This window comes from Haemaphysalis longicornis, unplaced genomic scaffold, assembly GCF_048455015.1.
Source record: "Haemaphysalis longicornis isolate Haplotype H1 unplaced genomic scaffold, Haemaphysalis longicornis Haplotype H1 scaffold_1, whole genome shotgun sequence".
In the NCBI taxonomy this organism is placed as follows: domain Eukaryota; kingdom Metazoa; phylum Arthropoda; class Arachnida; order Ixodida; family Ixodidae; genus Haemaphysalis; species Haemaphysalis longicornis.
Window position 1 is genome coordinate 347889491 of NW_027526203.1, and position 18327 is coordinate 347907817.

Genomic DNA, 18327 nt, shown 5'->3' on the forward strand with positions numbered 1-18327 from the left:
TTTTTTAATGCAAAAGAAAATTTTTGAGCTTTTAAGCGTTGCTAGTTATATTTTGCTACCTGTAATTTCTCCTCGCGCCAAATTGACTTCCGTGTACCGCTCCTGTAAGCGTACCGTTGGGATCGCCTGATCGTCTCGTGCAGCATGTTGTAGAGGCAGGTGACTGAGGGAAGAACCCCGCCTTTAGCGCTCGATACAATTATTTTGTCGGCCCTGCACCCGTATTGAGCGTAATCGCCTTCGAGCAAAATGAGTAAGGCTTATTTCTCATTCTGAAGCTTTTTCTGAAGCGTTTCGTTTGATCAGTGGAAATATTTGGGCGGTGAGATATTTGTAGCCTAAAAGTTGTCCTATCATAACTGTGTAGTACTTTTTTTAAACTAGGTTGTAAGTAGTAAGCCGCGCGCTTTTTCCTGTGTTTCTATTTCAGTTCATAAAGGTGCAAAAAAAAAAAAATAGCGGCGTTACCCACGCACAGAAAGGTCCACTTATGTCGTTTGCCTGCTCGCACCTACATTAAAACTGAATTTTTACGAAATCAATGCCCTTCTTGGAAAACAATCATAAGTAACAAAACGCTGTACTTGCATTGACCTCAAATATGGGGTTTTCGATAACGTTTTATGGAGTGGCACTTGTGTGACCCTGTTCTTGCGGCGGCCTCAAAGTTTTGGATAACGTTTTATGACGTAACACTTTTGTGAACTTTTAATGGTAACTATAGTAATGCTACTTATTAGCTATGTTGAGTTGTCCCAACAGGCCAGCTTGCGAGCTTCTAAATTCCTGATAATGAGGCGGGGATGTGTTAATTGTCGGCGCGACCTTAATAACCGCTAGGAGTAGGGCTCGAGAGCAGCGCACGCACCAGGGACGGCCGGCCTCGCAAAGCAACCAAAGTGCCATTAGCCGTTAACTAGAATAAACCGTTCATGTTTGGTGCTCGGTACCATTATAAAATTACACGTGCAGCTATCCTATCGCTTTCAATACCCTTCTTCGGTAACTGACCCGCTTGAATATTACGTGCTTTCAGTTTTTGTGGAGCCATTGAATTTCGACAGGACGAAGTTCTGAACCGCTGTAGGAGAGCTTGAAAGTTGAGCCGTGGATAGAAAGCCCGCAGTGCCAGTACGAAGTGCAGCGAGAGGCAGGTTTTACCGCAGCAATGCGGGCAGAATTCCGTTGCAGGTGCACCTTTCTCGCGCTGCTGTTTCGCTTCCGTTCACCTAACATTTTGCAGCTGCGCTATCGGCCCTTCGGGTGCACCGGCAGGAGTAAGGTAGTACTTACATCACGTGTACTTGTGCTCTTCTAGCCTGTGGCCCAACCTAAAGAGACCGTTATGACAACCCAGCTATTGAATGCAAGGGGCCATAAACGGGGTAACAAAGCACTCGAACAAAATCTGTCGTTGAAGGTCTCAAAATTTAAAACAAAGGAAGGCTCGAACATGTGCTCCCTGTATGCACTGGATAAGTTAGACCATGTGCTACATCAGTGCTAAGTATGGTGTGAATGTGCAGTCCCTTATAATGCACTTGAACCAAATCAAGGATGGCCATTCACATTCTAATGCAACAAAAATAACTGTAGTTTGCGGTCAAGCTTTCTATAACCATCCAGATTTGCTGTTGAATGACGCAGAGCATGTTTGGAATGGTACACTAAAAACGTTCATAATCTAAAGCAGCAAATGTGGTTCTTCCAGCAGAAGGGATAAGTGTACAAGTCTGTAACATTTTTGTTTCTTAGTAGCACAGGATGGCAACATGCATCGAGGAAAACTACAGGATGATTGCCCAGGCACTAGTTCTCAACTCTGCCTTCTTGCTACATTTTGCATTACTCAGATCAACCTACTATATTTTGTGTGAGTGTCATTCCTTTGGAACCTAATTTAAAAGGACACTGAAACAAAAGGTGGCAAATCCTTGTGTCTAGCTGTATTGTGTAATTTAACTGCTGTAACTCTTCATTTGACTTTATAGGTAGAATCAAGAGTAGGGGATATGCATTTTTTTTACCCTAGCAACCGGTAGCCGCTGTTTGATGTGTGTGTGTGTGTGTACTGTGTTAGGACACGAGTCTTGTGTGTCGCTTGCATGGCTTCTGCAGTGGTTAAGGCGTTGTGCTGCTGCTCACTTGGACGTGGATTTCAATTTCTGGCAACAGAGGCTGTGTTTCCTATAGAGGTGCAATGCACTATAATCCTTGCAGGGGGACTACGGTGCGCATTAAAGAACACCAGGTAGTGTAAACCCGTAGCCTTCCAGTACGGCATTTCGTAGCCCTGGTGCAGCGTCATTGTGTGAAGTTTTAAATTTGAAGAATCATGAACTAACCATCTTTCTTTTATGCCATTAGTATCGCATCACACTTGAATGAGCTAGCGCAGTACAGAACAACAAATTACCTTTCCTCTCTTTCCCTCTTCTCCTGCCTTTTCTGTTTTTTAGCCAGAATTGGTCACTAGAAACTCGTTGGCCGTCTTGTTGTTCATAAGCATGTTTTTATTTTTGGCCACCAAAGTGTTTCAAGGGTAGCAAGATCACTGCCCACAAGCCTGCTGATTTCACCGAAGCCACATTTCTAGCACAGACAGAGGATTGAGATGACCATGTGCATAATGTTTGGCACACACACACACAAAAAAAAAAGCACAAAGGTGCTCTAAACTTAGCCGCAATTGTTTGCTGCGCACATCTCGTACCAAGTGGCTCATTTGAATGCTTAGTCCAGCTGTGCAAAGTCAAACCACAAAACACAGCATGGTAGCCGGCAGATTTCTTTTTTTACGTTTTTTTTAATTTGTGTTTGTTTGATTATTTCGATGTATCCAATATAACTTGTAACCTGCCGGCGATTTTTCGGGCTTGATTTCTTGTACTGTTGTATTATTCCCACCATTACGCAAACCCCTCCTGTTCAGGAAACGTGGTTGGTTACTCTACCTGCAAGTTGCTGACCCACCTTGCCCTTGCGAGCCGGAATGGTGTATGTTTCATCTGCTGCGTGAAAATATTGCATCAAGGCTTGTGCCACACTCTCTGCCACAATAAGCAGTGGGAATATTTTTGTGGGCAGTAATGTTCAAAGAGGGTGTTGTGATTGCGGCTACTGTTCCGTGCGTGATGCTGGAAGGGATGTGTCCAACTGAGGGCCTCTGCTTCCCCCTCTCTTTCAGGCACCAAGGAGACTCTCCTCCCTTACCTGCCATGGCTTGGCACAGCTGCTGCTCTGGGCTTCGCCATCTTTGCATACAGGTCGTACAGCAAGTCAAAGGGGCGCGTCAATTTGCAAGTCGACATGAGTAACCCGAAGATTGTTAATTCTGTTGACATAGAAGACATTGGAAACAAAGCAGTCTTCTGTCGGTGCTGGAAGTCAAAAAAGGTATGGCAGTGGTACAGGTTGATGCAGTACAGATTTCTTTACCTGGCCAGGAGGAAAAAGTACTGCACGTAGAATGGCATTGCAACTTAACACTTTCCTGCCCATGGGAAAATCAGTGATTTTGGGTAGTCTAGCAAACAATTTTTTCCCGGTTGCACAATATATGCAACATATAAGTGTATAGTATCAAATCATAAAGAGTAAGTTTTCTTTGCAGTGGTGGTTGTTTCAAACAGAAATGTTTATTTGAGAAAAAGAGAAAAATACTGTACAGAAAAGTTTCGGGATAAGCAAAAACATCTGTGTTGCTCCACAGAAAAAATACACAAGAAATCTAAGGTATACAGTATGTACGTATACTATCAGTGCAAAACTCCTGCAAATATCAAATGCCTAACTGTAAAATTTCTTGACTTGCAAAAAAAAAATGTTAGCACTAGTGGGTTTCGTCTCACTGCGCAAAGCAGTTCCTCGAAACATAGGTTGGCCGCACATGCTTCGCAGAAAACATTGGTTTTCTGCTCCACTCTTTTTTTCCAAATTCCCAGCTTCGATACTTTAGCATTTTCTGGGGCTTGCATTGAACAGGTTCTGGGCTGGTTTGGTGCACTGTCGCTTTCGGTGCTGAAATCCGATGGCGAAAAGTTGTCCTTGGAGTCAGTGCTGCTAATGTCGCCCAAAAAGTGGCGTGTACTGTCGTTCAAATCACAAACAATGCAGCGTTTCCACAGCGCCGTAGTGCGTGATGTCAACACCGTTTTGGTATCATGAGTGCCCATCACATGACACTGGCAGGGCTTTAAAAAATCGTGGCGCGCAGAAAAAAAAAAGCCCAAAGAGGATGCAAGTTCCTTTACTGCTTCGTAGATAACGCCAGCTCTCAGAGCGCACTCGAAAAGCGTCAAATTCTAATGTGAAAACGTCAAAATTTGAACTTGAAAGTCCCAATAGTAGTACACTACAGATTTGAATATGCGTAAACAGGAAGGTGTTAACCAGTTACACCACACGTTGGCAGTGCTGGCTTGGGAGTTTGGCGGCACAGTTGTTAACTTGTGGGTAAAGCAGGTGTGTACTGATGTTTTACTCGGTATCTATCTACCATCTACTAAAGAATAAGAAGAAAAATAACTATTTCCACAAAGATCCTCTAGTCCGGAGCTGGCGGGATAGTCTACAGGGCCATCTCTGCACGTTCTACGAGTGTCCTTTGCACTTCCTCGCTCCTTTTCAGCCTTCTTTCCCACGCAGTGGGGTAAGATTGAGTATGGGGGGGGCAGTGTGGGGGTTCAGTGTGCATGTCCAGAAAGTATGCTAGATGCTGGGGTAGTCCCCACTGTTAGGACACTTGGGCGTCCCAGTAGTCGCTGGAATCGGTGTGCGAGGTGTACAGCAGGTAGCGTGTTTGTCTGAATCTGCCTTAGTACTGCGGATTCTCAGCGCGTGAGCGTTTTGTGTGGTGTTGGGTGCTTCTGTCTGTTTTGACGGGCTGTCCGTAGGAGATCTCTGGTGTCAACTGGTTCTTGATGTCCTGGTTGCGTCCTACATTCCCTCGAATGTGAAAGTGCATGCTCAGGCGCCCGGTGGTTTAAAGCTTGGGCGAGTGCATATGTGCTCTCATTTCCTGGCATGCCTTCGTGCCCATGTACCCAGATCACCTTGTAGCACCTCTGACTTGTAGCGAGGACCTTGTTGAGTATGCGTGCGGTATGCCTGTGTATTCGGTTGCAGAGAAGCTGTCGGCATGCGGCCTGTGAGTCGGTGTAGTTTGGCTTGACATGTCACATCGAACCCCCCAGGTCAACATTCCCAACATGTGGTGTAACTGGTTAAGCTGTACCACTGTTTTGCTTGTGGAACTTAGTACTGCATACACCCCAGTGTGGTTCTGACGTAACGGGGTGGTATGCTTACTTGAGGTGGTGCCAGAATTTCAAAATTGGCTCTAAAGTCATTGAAAGTGGTGCTCTTAAAGTGTTGCAGGAACTTGCAGTGTAGAAATTTGCGGTTCACAAAACTGGTGTTTTGTGAATCGCAAGTTTAATGTAAATTTTGAAAAACCTCTTTTTCACACTCGTAGTTTTATCGAAAGATATCCTGGGCCGAAGCACTTCAACCTAAAGTTTCCAGTATTAGTACTGTTTTAAAATTTTATTAGCAATTTTCGAAGCAACTTCTTTTAATAAAGAAAATTCGCCAGTTTTTGCTTCTTTGAAAAAAGAATGCAATTTTGTGTAGTTTTCTACATGAAGTACAACACTGTGAGTAAAAAAAAAGAATATAAACTAAAATTAACAGTACTTGGCTCTGAAAAAAGCATCAGATTGAAATGAGCCATGTTCAGTTTTGAGAAGCGCAGCATTTAAAGCATGAAAAATGGTTTATTCCAAAATCGTACACCAGTAGTACATAGTCGGCACACACCGAGATAAATTGTTTCCCACTTGCAGCGCTTGGAAAACAGGTTCCCTGTAGTGGCCACCTAAGCATGGGGAAGATAGGGACCACTTGTGGTTCTTTTAAAGGGGCCATGCAGACAAAATACAAGTTTCTTTTATTCGTAAGATTTGATGTTTTATAGTGCCCTCAGCACTTGCCCGGCAGCAAACGATGCTTTATTCACTGGGAAATTAAATGCGAACTGCACTCAAATTTCACCTCGGCCAAATTTATTTTGAATGTGTAGTACGTGCCACCAAATCGGCTGGGACACGAGTGGTAGCCCCGTGAAACGCCTCGTTAATCAGTCAGAAGCGTTTAAAAAGGCCGCGCCGCAGAGTATGCTGCACCTGCTGGCGGATCGCGTAAACAGCCATGGCGCGCCTGTGACATTCTGGCCGGCCGGGGCTTTTTCCTCTGGCCAGCCACGCAGCTACAGAACTGGTCGAGCTCTGCTATGAACTCTGTGGCTGTGAACGCTTCACCCATTTACTGCCCCTTGCGCGCAGGCTTGCTCCTGAGCTGCTGGCTATCTGTCTGCTCGCTGGCCAGCTGCCTTTAAACACTTTAAGCCAAAATTTCAATTTTTCCATTAAATCGCATGTTTCGTGACGTCGGCAATGACGTATCCAGGGCCTTCAAACTGAAGGTGGTATGCTCACTGAGCCTGCTACCATTTCACGGATGGCTGTTTGGTCGTTCGGTTTGGTTGGTGGATGGCCGTTTGGTCACAGGTGGCCTCTGCGATCAGCTGCCGGCGGCGCGCCGTTGCTCCGGCCGTCCCACTCGGTGCGGAGCCAAGCGGAGAGATTTAATTCGGTTGCCTCCTGCACCCACCGTGTGGTGGCGACGTTAGCCTAAGGCTCAAGCGACGCTCACCTGCCCAACGCTGACTGCGATTTCAGGCGTACATCAACCCTTATTGCCGGGTTTTCATGGGAGAAAAACACTGTGATGTGTTTTGACTCCTTACGAGTACAAAGTTGAGGTACGTTATTTAACAGTTCATGCAGCTTTAATAATTTAAAAGCCATTCGAACGAGGTAGCCAAGGCATTTTCTTTACATCACGTCGATTCAATACAAGCCTACTGAATTCCTTTTTTGCTGTTACAACATTGTTACGAGATCTAACAGCGCCGAGCATGCTTTTTAATGCCTGTCAGGCCCGGAAAAGAAGGTTGGAAATACGAATAAAAAATAGCGAACGTGGGCAAACCGTGTAGCACCCCGCATTGACCCAAATATGCATAACTGGCAGAATTCACGCAATTAATCGTCATAAAAGCGCAAATGAAGATAAATGCTTGGAACAGAATTTCGAAATATCAAAAATAATAAAAATAGAAAAATAAAAATGTTACAAAAATGATCTGACAAAATAAAAAATATGCACCTTGTACATCTTCTCCAAGAACCTAAGACAAAACTTAAAGAAGCCCGCAAAAGAACAGTCAGAACATGAAAAAAAAATAGCGAAAATGATAATTTCCACAAAAATGCATAGTTGGCGGAGTAACACATTTAATCGCTACAATAATAGAGATGATTGGTCGGACAGGATTTTGAAAAGCCACAAAATAAAGCAAACTTTGTAAGAATGAACTGACGAAATCAAAAACAAGCATCTTATACTTGTCTTCCAAGAAACAGACTAAACAAAAAGTGTGGAAAAGAGTGTTGGAAATACGAATAAAAAATAGCAAAAATGGAACGACCCTGCACTATGCCTTGCATCTGTGGAAAAAGGCATTCGCGAAGTATAAGTTATTTCTATGTTGGTATAAATTTACATCATTGGCAAAAAAAAAAGAACCCTTAAAAATAAGTGACCCATCTTTGGCTACTCATTGCAAAATCTAGCTGTAAAGAACTCTCACTTTAGACAAGCAGCACAAGAATGCTATGCAGTAGTAGACACTATTTCTGCAGATTCTTTTGTTTGTAAATAAAGTGTCACGTACTCTCAAATGATCTTGTCTGTCGTTTTGCCCATGTGTAAGTTCGGTCCATTAATTCTGTTTTTTCTTTTTTGTCAACCCCGAAAAGAGGGGGAAAAAAATTGACCTAGTTTCACACCCATGCAACTTCAAAACAACCTGAAGCATTGCAGGCGTTCATCTCCTGCCCAACCTTGGTTTGGAAATTGTATTGAGCGGCATCTGCGAGTCCTGAAAACTAAAATTTATTACGTGTATGCAAACACAAGTTAAGTTTTATCTTTGGTATGCAGGAAAACTCAAGGAACTCTGCTTGTTCTCAATATATCAAAGCTAATTTCAGGTACTAATATAATGTGTACGAGATTTGCAGAAATCAAACAGGCTGCTCTACTGAGGTGTGAAATGTTTTGCTTGGCAACCATGCGTGACTACAGAAAAAAATTATCTACAGATTGCAAAACGTTTTGTATCTGCTGTGCAGCGAATTTACCTGCGCCTCACCCCAAGTTTAAGTTTACGTCAAAATGTACGAGGCTAATGCCTAATTGCGCCAGTAACTACATCCTGTTTTTCTCCAGCACTGATGTGCAGTAGTTTTCTTTCACACGTCGCACAAAGGCTGTGATGTCTTCACCCTGTGCGCCTGTCCACGTCTGTGGGAAGCGATCTTGGGGCAGGCGTGCCGTGGTGCAGTGAAAGGAGCAGTCAGACTGCTTTCTCTGCTTGCGCACGCTCCGGGCGAATGTGGCGGGAGCCGATTGCGGAGACTACGGTGTGATTATCTTGTTCATCTCCCACTTTCATAGATGTCACTGCATTACTGCTAAAGTACCAGAGTCGCACTTCACTTCTGACCACCCTTCTATACCTGCCCAATTTTTATTGCAGTTGATAGTAATCGTTTCCAAAAACCTAAGCTAAGGCAGTGTCAGCCGGCAGAGTGCCACACTAACTTGTTTGATGTTTACATGTTCGTTCATAACTTTCATTGTTTACCCCACCATTCTTACTGCTTTAAAGAGAATATGCATTAAATTTAAGCGCAAACAGTTTGTTCCACAAGCTTATAAGCCCTGCCCAACTTGCGTTTTATTTTGCCAGCCTCAGCCAATCGACAGGTGCCCATTCTATGTCGTAGGTCTAGTGCGCGAAATGAGCTAGTGGGTCGCATGGTCATTCACTTTTTTCCTAATTTTATAGCTTATTTGATGAGTGAAATCTGTGCTAAAAGTGGTGTCAGCATTATTCTAACGAGGCAATCTTTTAAATGAACCAAACTTGCATTTTGTCTTCATGGTCCCTCCAAGGGTGTAAAGTGCAGAGTGCCCTGCAAAGGGATTGCTGAGCAGTCTGGCATGCAATTTTTTGTGAACCGTGTTAGCCACAGTTTTACACAACTGGCGCACAAAGCAAACCGTCAGCATAACAACTCAAATTGGTGGACCCACAGCTCGTGTGTGGTGGCATGCTCGCTACATTTTCGTTCTGTATTACTGATGTTGGCCATACGTGACATGGCTTTGTACCTACCTCATCTGCGATGATGGTAGCATTGCATAGAGACTGTGCTAAAACTTTTATTCCGTGGTGAATTTTTCCATTGAGCTCAACTAGATGTCTTGTGCATGAACCGTTGAATAATGAAGGGACAGAAGCTCGCCTCAAGGGTGGCCAGCAGGAGCTAGCTCCACTGGCATGTGGCTCGGGCAGTCAGTTGGTTCGCATCACGGTACCCAGACGCCTAGTACGCTCATTCTTTTCGCCACATCTACTGGAGCATAACTGGGGTGTTGGGGTACTCAGCCTAATGTAAAATTAAGAAACATAAAGCAGATTAAAGAAACACACGCAGCATTTTTATGAGAATATTTATTCGTATGGAAAGATAACAGCACCAAAAAAAGAAATAAACATATGCTACAAAATACTTCTAGCCAAAGAACTACACACAAGACAAAGATATAATACATGGTATGTAAAATGAGAAATAAAGATACGCTACAAAACATTTCTAGCCAAGTTATGTGTCAGCCAAAAAACTACAAACACAACAAAGGTATAATACATGGTAAAATGAATCGTCGTGCACCACAAAATTTCGACTTGTATTTAAAGGGCCATGAAGACAAATTAAAACATTCAAAAGAAATAAACATATGTTACAAAATGTTTCTAGCCAAGTTTGGTGTCAGCCATAGAACTACGCACACAACAGATATAATACATGGCATGTAAAATGAGAAAGCTACAAAATATTTTTAGCCAAGTTTGGTCTCGGCGAAAGATTTAGACACACAACAAAGATATAATGCATGGCATGTAAAATGAATCAATGTTACGCACTACAAAATTTCAATTTATATTTAAAGGGCCATGAAGACAAATTAAAACATTGCTCAAACTGAAGGAACTAGCCTTTGGCAATTCTCAGCTCCATTCCAGCCACGAAAGATGTTTTTAACAGCGGAGCTGCTGCTGTTGCTTGCAAGTTCGGTGTTGCAGGAAAAAATACCAAGAAAATGCCGAGCGCGTGTCTGGTGCCGACTGGCAAGTCCTCAGTTTGCACAGTGGCTTTAGAAAAAAAGAAAAAAATCCAACGGTTGCTGTAATCGTGGAAACACTCCCTCGAATACGAGAAAGGCACGTTATAGCGTACGCCCCTCGCTCGTTCACCCTCGTGTCGCCGTACGCCTGTGCTTGGTACCGTAGAAGAGCCCACGCGCGGGGCAGCGTCTAAACGACACCCTGCTTGGGAGAGGTCACCACGGCCGCCGCATAACTGATTTTTTTAAATGCAGAGCATTTCAGTAACTCACGATGTCACCCGCGTTGACGTCCGCAGTCGTAGTCCGCACCCCTCCCCCTACACTATATAAAAAAAAATACTATGCAGCGCCTGGTTTCGGTCCCTCGACCCTGCGGGCGGAACGCAATGTACATGGTGCTCTACCCACTGCGCCACAAAGCCGACACAGAATGGGAGGCTACGAACGCGCCTTATATCCTTGACTCATTCAAACTACGTCAAGAAGCTGCTGATACAACGCATTCACTACCACCAACTCCCCAAACACTAAACGTTAACGCAATACACCCACCCCCTATGCGACGCATTTACTCGAGTCCCCCTCGCGGGGAGATGGGCCCAATTTTTTAACCGACAAATACAGGAAATATTACAAAACTTTAAAATTTTGCTTAACAGTTGTAGGTCGACCCCCCCACAGCACACGTACAAAAATAATAAAAAGAAAAAAAAAAGCCACAGCTTGCACTAGTGATGCAAGGCTGGAGAAACGGCAGAACTGACAGCCTCTCTCCCGTCGTTGGAGAATCGGCTGTTGCACCTCACATAGACTTCCGAACTTGCCGCTGAAAGTTCTCTGCGACTGGCAGGCCCGGATCAAAGTCCGCAGGCATTCAATTCTTTCCCGAAATAGACAGCACAGTGACCGGTTCCGTGAATTTGGCGTCTGTAGTGCGAACTCTGTGTGTGTGCTCCCCACTTCAGGCACGAATGCACGTGAACTCGCAAGGAGAGCTGCACGCGTGAGATCTCGCCGCGAACGCTGGGCAGAGTTTTTTCTCTGAGGTCGAGCTGGCCAATGCCGGGCACTCCTCACAAGGTGCACGCTCACATGCGCTTCGTATTTTTTTGGTACTTTGTTGCGAGTTCCTTACATGGCACAAGCCAGGACGCTGCAACTGTACACGGGCTTTTATACCACGAGTTGCGCAGTGCCAGTGAGCCTAGACCAGCGATGCCAACACGAAGCTAGGCACAGCTGCGCCAAAGGTTGCTGGACACAACACAAGGTGGTGCGATCGCTCCGCGAGGTATTTTGATGCGACGGACAGATAACGCTCGGCTTAAACAGCTCTGCTGCTAAATAGATAGACAAACAAGCGCATTCCACCACCAAAATATATTGGTCACCTGACCTCCAGCACATCCTTGCTGGTATTGTCTTCACTAGTGCTGCTGCTGCGGTCAGACAGCACCTCGTTGTCCAGTGTGAGCCCGCCCTTTGCCAAAGACCGCATCATAACATCGTGCGGAATGGCCGACAATGAGGAAAGCACCAACCCGCACAGAGCACCCGCCGCGGTGGCCCAGTGGCTAAGGCGTTGTGCTGCTGGGCACAAGAATGCGTGTTCGATTCCTGGCCGCGGTGGCTGCTTTTCTAATGGAGGCGAAAAGCAAAAACGCCCGTGTGTACGAGATTTTGGCGCACGTTAAAGGTCCCCAGGTGGTAAAAATTAATCCGGAGCCCACTACGGCACGCCTCATCGCCTGCGTTGCGTCTGCGCATTAAACCCTACAATCAATCAACCCTCACAGAGTAGCCATGGAGGCCCTCTTCACACTGAGCCCGGCTGGTGGAAGTTCTCGATTGTCCACCGACAGCCACTCGTATGTGCGGTGCAAAAGGTCCTTGAACGACTTGCCCACGTCAAGTGGCTAGAGTTTCCCCGTCAGGCCACTGGGGATCACCAACCTCACCATCACCAGCGGTGACATGATGCTGCTCGTGAGAGCGCTCCGAAATGGCCAACGGATCATGCCACATGTATTGCAGTGAGCACAGTAAGAGGAGAAAACAAATGTTCAGAATACATAACTGCTATACGCAACAGGTAGAATCGGAAAGCAAACGCACAGTTGCAACTACACTATTGTCCCCTATTTCTCTTTTGGCTTGTCATTGATGGCGGTACAAGTTTCAGTTTCGATTGTAGGTCGACCCCCCCCCCCCCCCCCCCCCCCAACTTCAGATTTTCAAACTTTAATAAACGGGTTGACCTACAATCGCGTAAATACGGCAATATGAGCAGGAGTGATGCATTATGGGTGAGCATTAAAAAAACATTTCTATCAATGCTTTAATTCCATGTTCGCATTCAACTGATATGTGATCAAACAGAACTAGAGGCCTCACTACAATCGCTCGGTCATATTCTTGAGCTTAGGCAAGCAGCTGCAAATCACAAACAAGATCTGTGACGTCAGAAAAATCGCTGGAAATTGGCTGGGCAGTCGCCTCTGCTTAATCTGTTTTCTTTAATATTTCTATTATTTGTTTGAACATTGAGAGAAAATTGGTATCATTATTATCGGAACAAAGCAGTCTTTGTTAACAAGAGCAAAACTTGTATTTTGTCTTCATGGCCCCTTTAAGGTGCACAATATCAAATTTGGGACTTCAAACAAAATGAATAAGATATTTTCAAATACAAGTATCTTTGCTTTATCGTGTCAGAGCTTCTACAACACAGCTTAAAAAAAAAAAGGCGTGCAGTCGGGATTTAACATATCTGAGCATTCATGCTTCTAGTGCTTAAAAAGAAAACAGCACGCAAAATAATGATGAAAGATTAAGACAAGATGGCAAAGCAGTGAAACAAAATTGTCAGGTACAGTAGCCGACCGGGTTTTTTGGACCTGGAGGGGAACGAAAAATAGTCCCAATAAAAGAGCAGTCCGAAAAATCCGCGAGTTATTACTCCTATGGGACAAATGGCGGTCCCTCGGGAAAGTCCAAATTTTCGGAGTCCGAAAAAATGGTCGACTACTGTGTATATTTGGTTGCAGTCCCTCCAGTCATTGAGAAGCAACCCTTGCCGGGCACACTAGTGGCTGGTATGAATTCACTGCAAGCATTGCCAACAAGTAAAAACTCAATTCCTTACTATATGGACAACTTCTTTCCAGCTTACAAATTCTTCACAGCACATTTCTGCTAACACAGTTAAGCATGCACTTGTTGGGTTTTTTTGCACAAAAGCCAACCCAAAGGGTCCGGCTGTGCAGTGACACGTCGTGTGGCAGAGCCAACTTTTATCGCTCTATTTGCCAATTAGAATATTCTCAAATATTGTACAGTAAATCTGCACTGCAAATTGAATAGATTCGTGAGCTATTTCAACTGTTCATGCATAAATTTTTGTAACTATGAGAAAGATTAATAAAAATTAAATAAGCATGTGCTATACAAAAGCAAGCCCAAGTTAAAAGTTACGGTAGTAAGCAAGAAAAGTTACAAATAGGTGCTACACATAGCTTGAGAAAAATAACATGCTGAGCAAACACAGAAAAAGTACATGGATAAATTTTTTTTTGTAACATGTACAAACACGTCGAAAGACAAAAAACATACTACACAGACAGTTTTAACCTAGTTTAGAGTGCTGTAAAAAAAGTAAAAGGCATTGCTAGCAAATAAGGAAAGGTGTAAATACTATTACAACTGTAGCTCAGTTTAGGGTACATCTAAAAACCTGTGCTAACAAGCAAGAAGGAAAGTATAAATACATTGTATAACTATCTTTAAAAAATCATTCAAGCACAACTTTTGCAACTTAACATGTAGCAAACATAGAGAGACAACAACTAAGACGTGCTAATTACAAACAGCGAAGCTGTGTGGTGTTCCCTGATCGCAAAGCCAAGCTTCGGATAAATTCTCGAAACCCAGCAGATCGATTTCCGTTCACACGGCAACTCTCGACAGGCGCTCCCGGCAGGCGGCTTCCTCCTCTGGAGAGCGCGTGACTTTAACCATTTACCGAATGTTCTAGATACGACCAGCAAGCGCACTAATCTATAATATGTGTGTGCCCTCCAGTTGGCAGACTCCTGCCACCTGCGCTTGGCGCACCAATGCGTGGCACTTGCTCTCTCCCCCTCGCCAGGCCATGCCCTCTCCACATCACTGCGCCCACATTACGCCTCAACCATGAACAGCTTCGCTGTTGAAAGAAAAATATGCTATATTTACAAAATACATCGGACGTGAACATATGGTCAACAAAAAAGGTTATATAAATATATAAATTTTTTAAAACGCAACGTGTCATAACAAATGTAACAAAAAATGGCTTCTGGAAACTGCAAAGAGCTCAACAAGCTCCAGGTGTATGGCAAGCAGTGGGCCACCACCTTCAGAAATGTTTTTTTTTTTTTTTTTCCTGAACGCCAGGCCCAATGGTACGTGATGTGTAAAGCACTAATGTGGAATTACTAGTTGAATGCAGTCAAAGCTTGCTTGTACGCAGTGAACTGCGCAGTACAGTAAAAATGTGCTGTTTCACAAACAGTGCAAAATCGTATGCGGGGCTAAATAATAAATATACTGGGAGGGTTCACCAGGGCGGTGTGCTATGAAGTGCATCCCACAGATGTGCAGAATGCAAAATTGTCTTGCTTTTATTCTGTGACTGTTTGTCTTTTCTTTTTTTCTTTCAGTTTCCATACTGTGATGGCTCTCACAACAAGCACAACGAAGAATGCGGAGACAACGTTGGTCCCCTGATTATTAAACGAAAAGATGCATGAGAGGACGACAAGCAAGCTCCCAAGGCATCCTCCAATAATCCCACATTAGGCTTGCTACTGGTTTGAATAAAGGTGCGATGTAGTTCACTCCAATGGTCAGATTCCCTCTAGCTCTATGCTGCCAACGTGGGCTGCTCCTAAAGCCACGATAAGGGAATTATATCTCAAAGTAGTTCTCTTCCTTTCACCATTGGGAGGCATGTACAAAGGCGTTCAGACCCAAGCAATCCTGCTGCTCTTGCTGGCTACAAAACGGCTTCTCTTTCAGTGCGAAAAAATTCCCATAGTTCAGGTCAAGCCCTGCTTAGTTCCTAGTTCCTTGGGCAACAAGGGGTCGAGCTGCACGTAATAAATAACAATTTCCCAGCTCGTTCACCCTGTAGCCCAATGGTCTTGTTCTTCTTGAGGCCTAGATTTTCTTTCCTGGTTTGAGAAGCCTCTTCTTGGGAGGTGTCCAGCGGAGTGCCGAGATGTCGACCTGCAGCCGCGGCCTCTTGTACTGGGCACTCTTCAGGTGCTCTTCCACGAGCTTTGGTGTCACGCAGATGACGTGCTGCCCTTTCCAGTACTTTACCATGTTGAGGCTCTGCAGTGTGGTCACTATGTCGTTGTGCGTTATGCTGGTCATTTGGCTGAAACAATGTGCATACAACCCGTTACACATGAACGCTGCCCACATGCCATGTGTAAAGTGAGGGTCGTGTGAAGTGAGGATACGTGCAAAAGTAACAAGTCAATTTGCACAAACCCTAATGTCCACAAATTTTGTCAAAGCGACATTGAAAACAAGCTTGTGTTCAAAGTGCCTCTTGCACATTCTTTGGTTTGAAAACTTGGCGTGTGCTATTTTATTTTCCAGGACATATTTCTTACAAAATCACCACTGACCCCATTACTTATGGGGACACTAAAGGCTGAATAAAATTTTGTTTTAACTGAAAGATCATACGTTTCGTAGCTCTCTCAGCTTTTGTTTGAAAAGCAACGATGCATTATTTGCTGAGAAATAAATAAATAAAGCTGGCGTTTGTCCTACCCGCTTCTTTTTGATTTTTTCGAGACATAGTCATTGCGTCACAAAATAGGAGCGAATCCCCACCCAGTGCTCACTCTGCTGACTTGGGGGGCGGCGGCGCTCAGGTCTACTACGGCAACGTTTCTCTAGCCAAGAAAGCTGGCTTGGATTTTTTATTTTTTGCCGATGGAATGAGAAACGCGTTTAGATGCTTGAGCGGCTGGTGTGCCCGCACACTCTGGCGTCCCAGGCCACATCGAGCCCAATGCGAGCATGGAAAGCTGCGGCGAAACTTCTTTTGAAGCAACAACAACCGCCATTTGGAATATCAACTGCAGCGTCCTGGGCTCCTGGCTGGCGCCTTTACATCACTTCTTCTGGCGATCAAGCCATCTCTTATATTCTCACGCGCAGCGCGAACATAGCATGAAATAAACTCGCGCTGAGCGACGCACGCTTTACGGATAATAAACGGCGGCTCAAGGCGAACGGGTGGATCAGTCAGCTAACCGCTCGCAGTAAGTTGATTTAACAGGCGATTATGTTCGAACCGCGCGCACTTCACCGATAGCGACATATTAAAGTGTTCTCCTCCTCCTCCACTGCACGCGGAGTATGGGAGACTGGCAGCTCGGGTGGCCACCTACAGTGCATCTTGTTCCTTTTGCCGATTCTAATCAAGGGACTTTAGCTGCTTCCTGCCAGGTATATTACTTGCAGACGCTCGGGGGCTCAACGTCTTGGGTTATGAACTTCGCTAGTAGCGCACCAGTGCTTTTCAGAAACGAAACTGACAGTACGATAGCTGACAGGATAGTTAAGGAAGCATCCTGCCTCGCAGGGTATAAAAGCTGTAGTCTGTGTTTCTTAGATACGATGCGCTCACGGAAAGCTTTGATTTACGTTTATTTCACATGCTCAACCACTTCGGAACTGTTTATTTGAGGAAAACAATTATAGATGCGTCTCCAATGAGCTCTCGCCGTACACCACTTCTTGTGACGTCACAAAGGCGCACGAGGATGCAGGTTCGATTCCCGGCCGCGGTGGCCGCTTTTTCGATGGAGGCAAAAAGCAAAAATGCTCGTGTGTACGAGATTTTGCCGCACATTAAAGATCCCCAGGTGGTCAAAATTAATCCAGAGCCCTCCACAACGGCGCGGCTCATCACCTGCGTCGTGTCAAACCCTACAATCAGTCAACCAAAAGCATACAAGCATTGGTCCCTGTTTCCACATTTCTGGTATTTTTTGTCTCATTAAACAACTGCTAGGTGTGAGAATGGCGTATTTAGATTCCTGTCACCGTAACCCATTGATGCAGGCCAACTTGTTTCCACCTTTTAGTGTCTCTTTAAAAGTATGTGGCACAAATGACTATTATACCCAGAGACAACTCGAGAACGACAACGATGATGATGATGATGATCGCTAGTGGTATCCCCTTTGTAGCGGGGTGATGACGTGTCATCTTGCCAAAAACAAATCTAATATACCTGTGTTTTATACTCTCCACTTAATACTAGCACTGCTCTTAGGGCAGGCACAAAAAAACTTAATAGGCACAAAATACGGAAGTTGCCCCTGCACCCCATCACCGCAGCTGGCTGTTACTCTGCGCAGCACAAAAAGTGCCTTGGTGCGAGTACTATTTTGAACGTGACACGAACAGTTTCCGTGATTTGTCGCGCTTAATCTGTCCATAAATACCTGCAGCGACAGCAAAACGCTAGGTGTGAAAAAGATGTCATGCATTAAGCGCAATCTCGTTTCAAACCGCGCGTGCACCTTGACATCCAAGTCTGTCGCTTCGGCGGCGTGATACACTACACGAGCTATTGCCGTTAATTTGTACCCGAGGACAGTGTGGCAAAAGCAAAGGCATTTTCAATGGGAGGCACTGAAGCCAGAAAACCGGAACTCCGCAAGGGGCGTTGCCGTCGAATACTAGAGGATAAATAGTGTAGTGGACACAGTCACTGCCTGCCACTCGTTGTCCATGGGTTCGAATTCCGGCGTATGCCTATGTTTTCTTCTTTTTTAGAAACCCATGAATACGAATAGCAAATTCTGTGTTGAACACCGGCTGATTTAATGTTTATAATAGTTAATGACAGCAAAAAAATCTGCAGAAATTCACAGAATTGTCTGCTAATGCATATAGCATTCTTATGCCACTTGTGTAGACAAAGAGTTCTTT

At 44.7% G+C, this 18327-nt stretch overlaps 2 protein-coding genes across 3 annotated transcripts in view; one reads left to right on the top strand and one right to left on the bottom strand.

Moving 5' to 3' along the window:
• The first annotated feature begins 98 nt into the window (after positions 1 to 98).
• On the top strand, positions 99 to 15200 carry Cisd2 (CDGSH iron sulfur domain 2). Of its 2 annotated transcripts, XM_077685537.1 has the most exons (4): positions 114 to 253; positions 1759 to 1873; positions 3188 to 3396; positions 15024 to 15200. In XM_077685537.1, the coding sequence occupies exons 2-4, from the start codon at positions 1765 to 1767 to the stop codon at positions 15111 to 15113; spliced, it is 408 nt and encodes a 135-aa protein (XP_077541663.1). In that variant the 5' UTR covers positions 114 to 253; positions 1759 to 1764; the 3' UTR covers positions 15114 to 15200. The 2 variants fall into 2 exon arrangements, with proteins under 2 accessions (XP_077541671.1, XP_077541663.1); XM_077685545.1 differs by lacking the exon at positions 1759 to 1873 and having other exon boundaries at positions 99 to 253.
• Positions 15201 to 15338: 138 nt separating this feature from the next.
• LOC144153788 (histone acetyltransferase KAT8-like) overlaps positions 15339 to 18327 on the bottom strand; it is a 41064-nt gene continuing 38075 nt past the window's right edge. Inside the window, exon 9 of the mRNA XM_077685520.1 lies at positions 15339 to 15745. Coding sequence (XP_077541646.1) covers positions 15523 to 15745 — 223 coding nt within the window. The 3' untranslated portion in view covers positions 15339 to 15522. The remainder of the gene's footprint in view (positions 15746 to 18327) is intronic.

Coding starts and splice junctions, on each gene's coding strand:
- Cisd2 (XM_077685537.1), top strand. CDS start 1,765: ATGGCAACATGCATCGAGGAAAACTACAGGATGATTGCCCAGGCACTA. Junction 1,874..3,187: donor ATCAACCTACTATATTTTGT/GTGAGTGTCATT, acceptor CCTCTCTTTCAG/GCACCAAGGAGACTCTCCTC. Junction 3,397..15,023: donor GGTGCTGGAAGTCAAAAAAG/GTATGGCAGTGG, acceptor TTTTTCTTTCAG/TTTCCATACTGTGATGGCTC.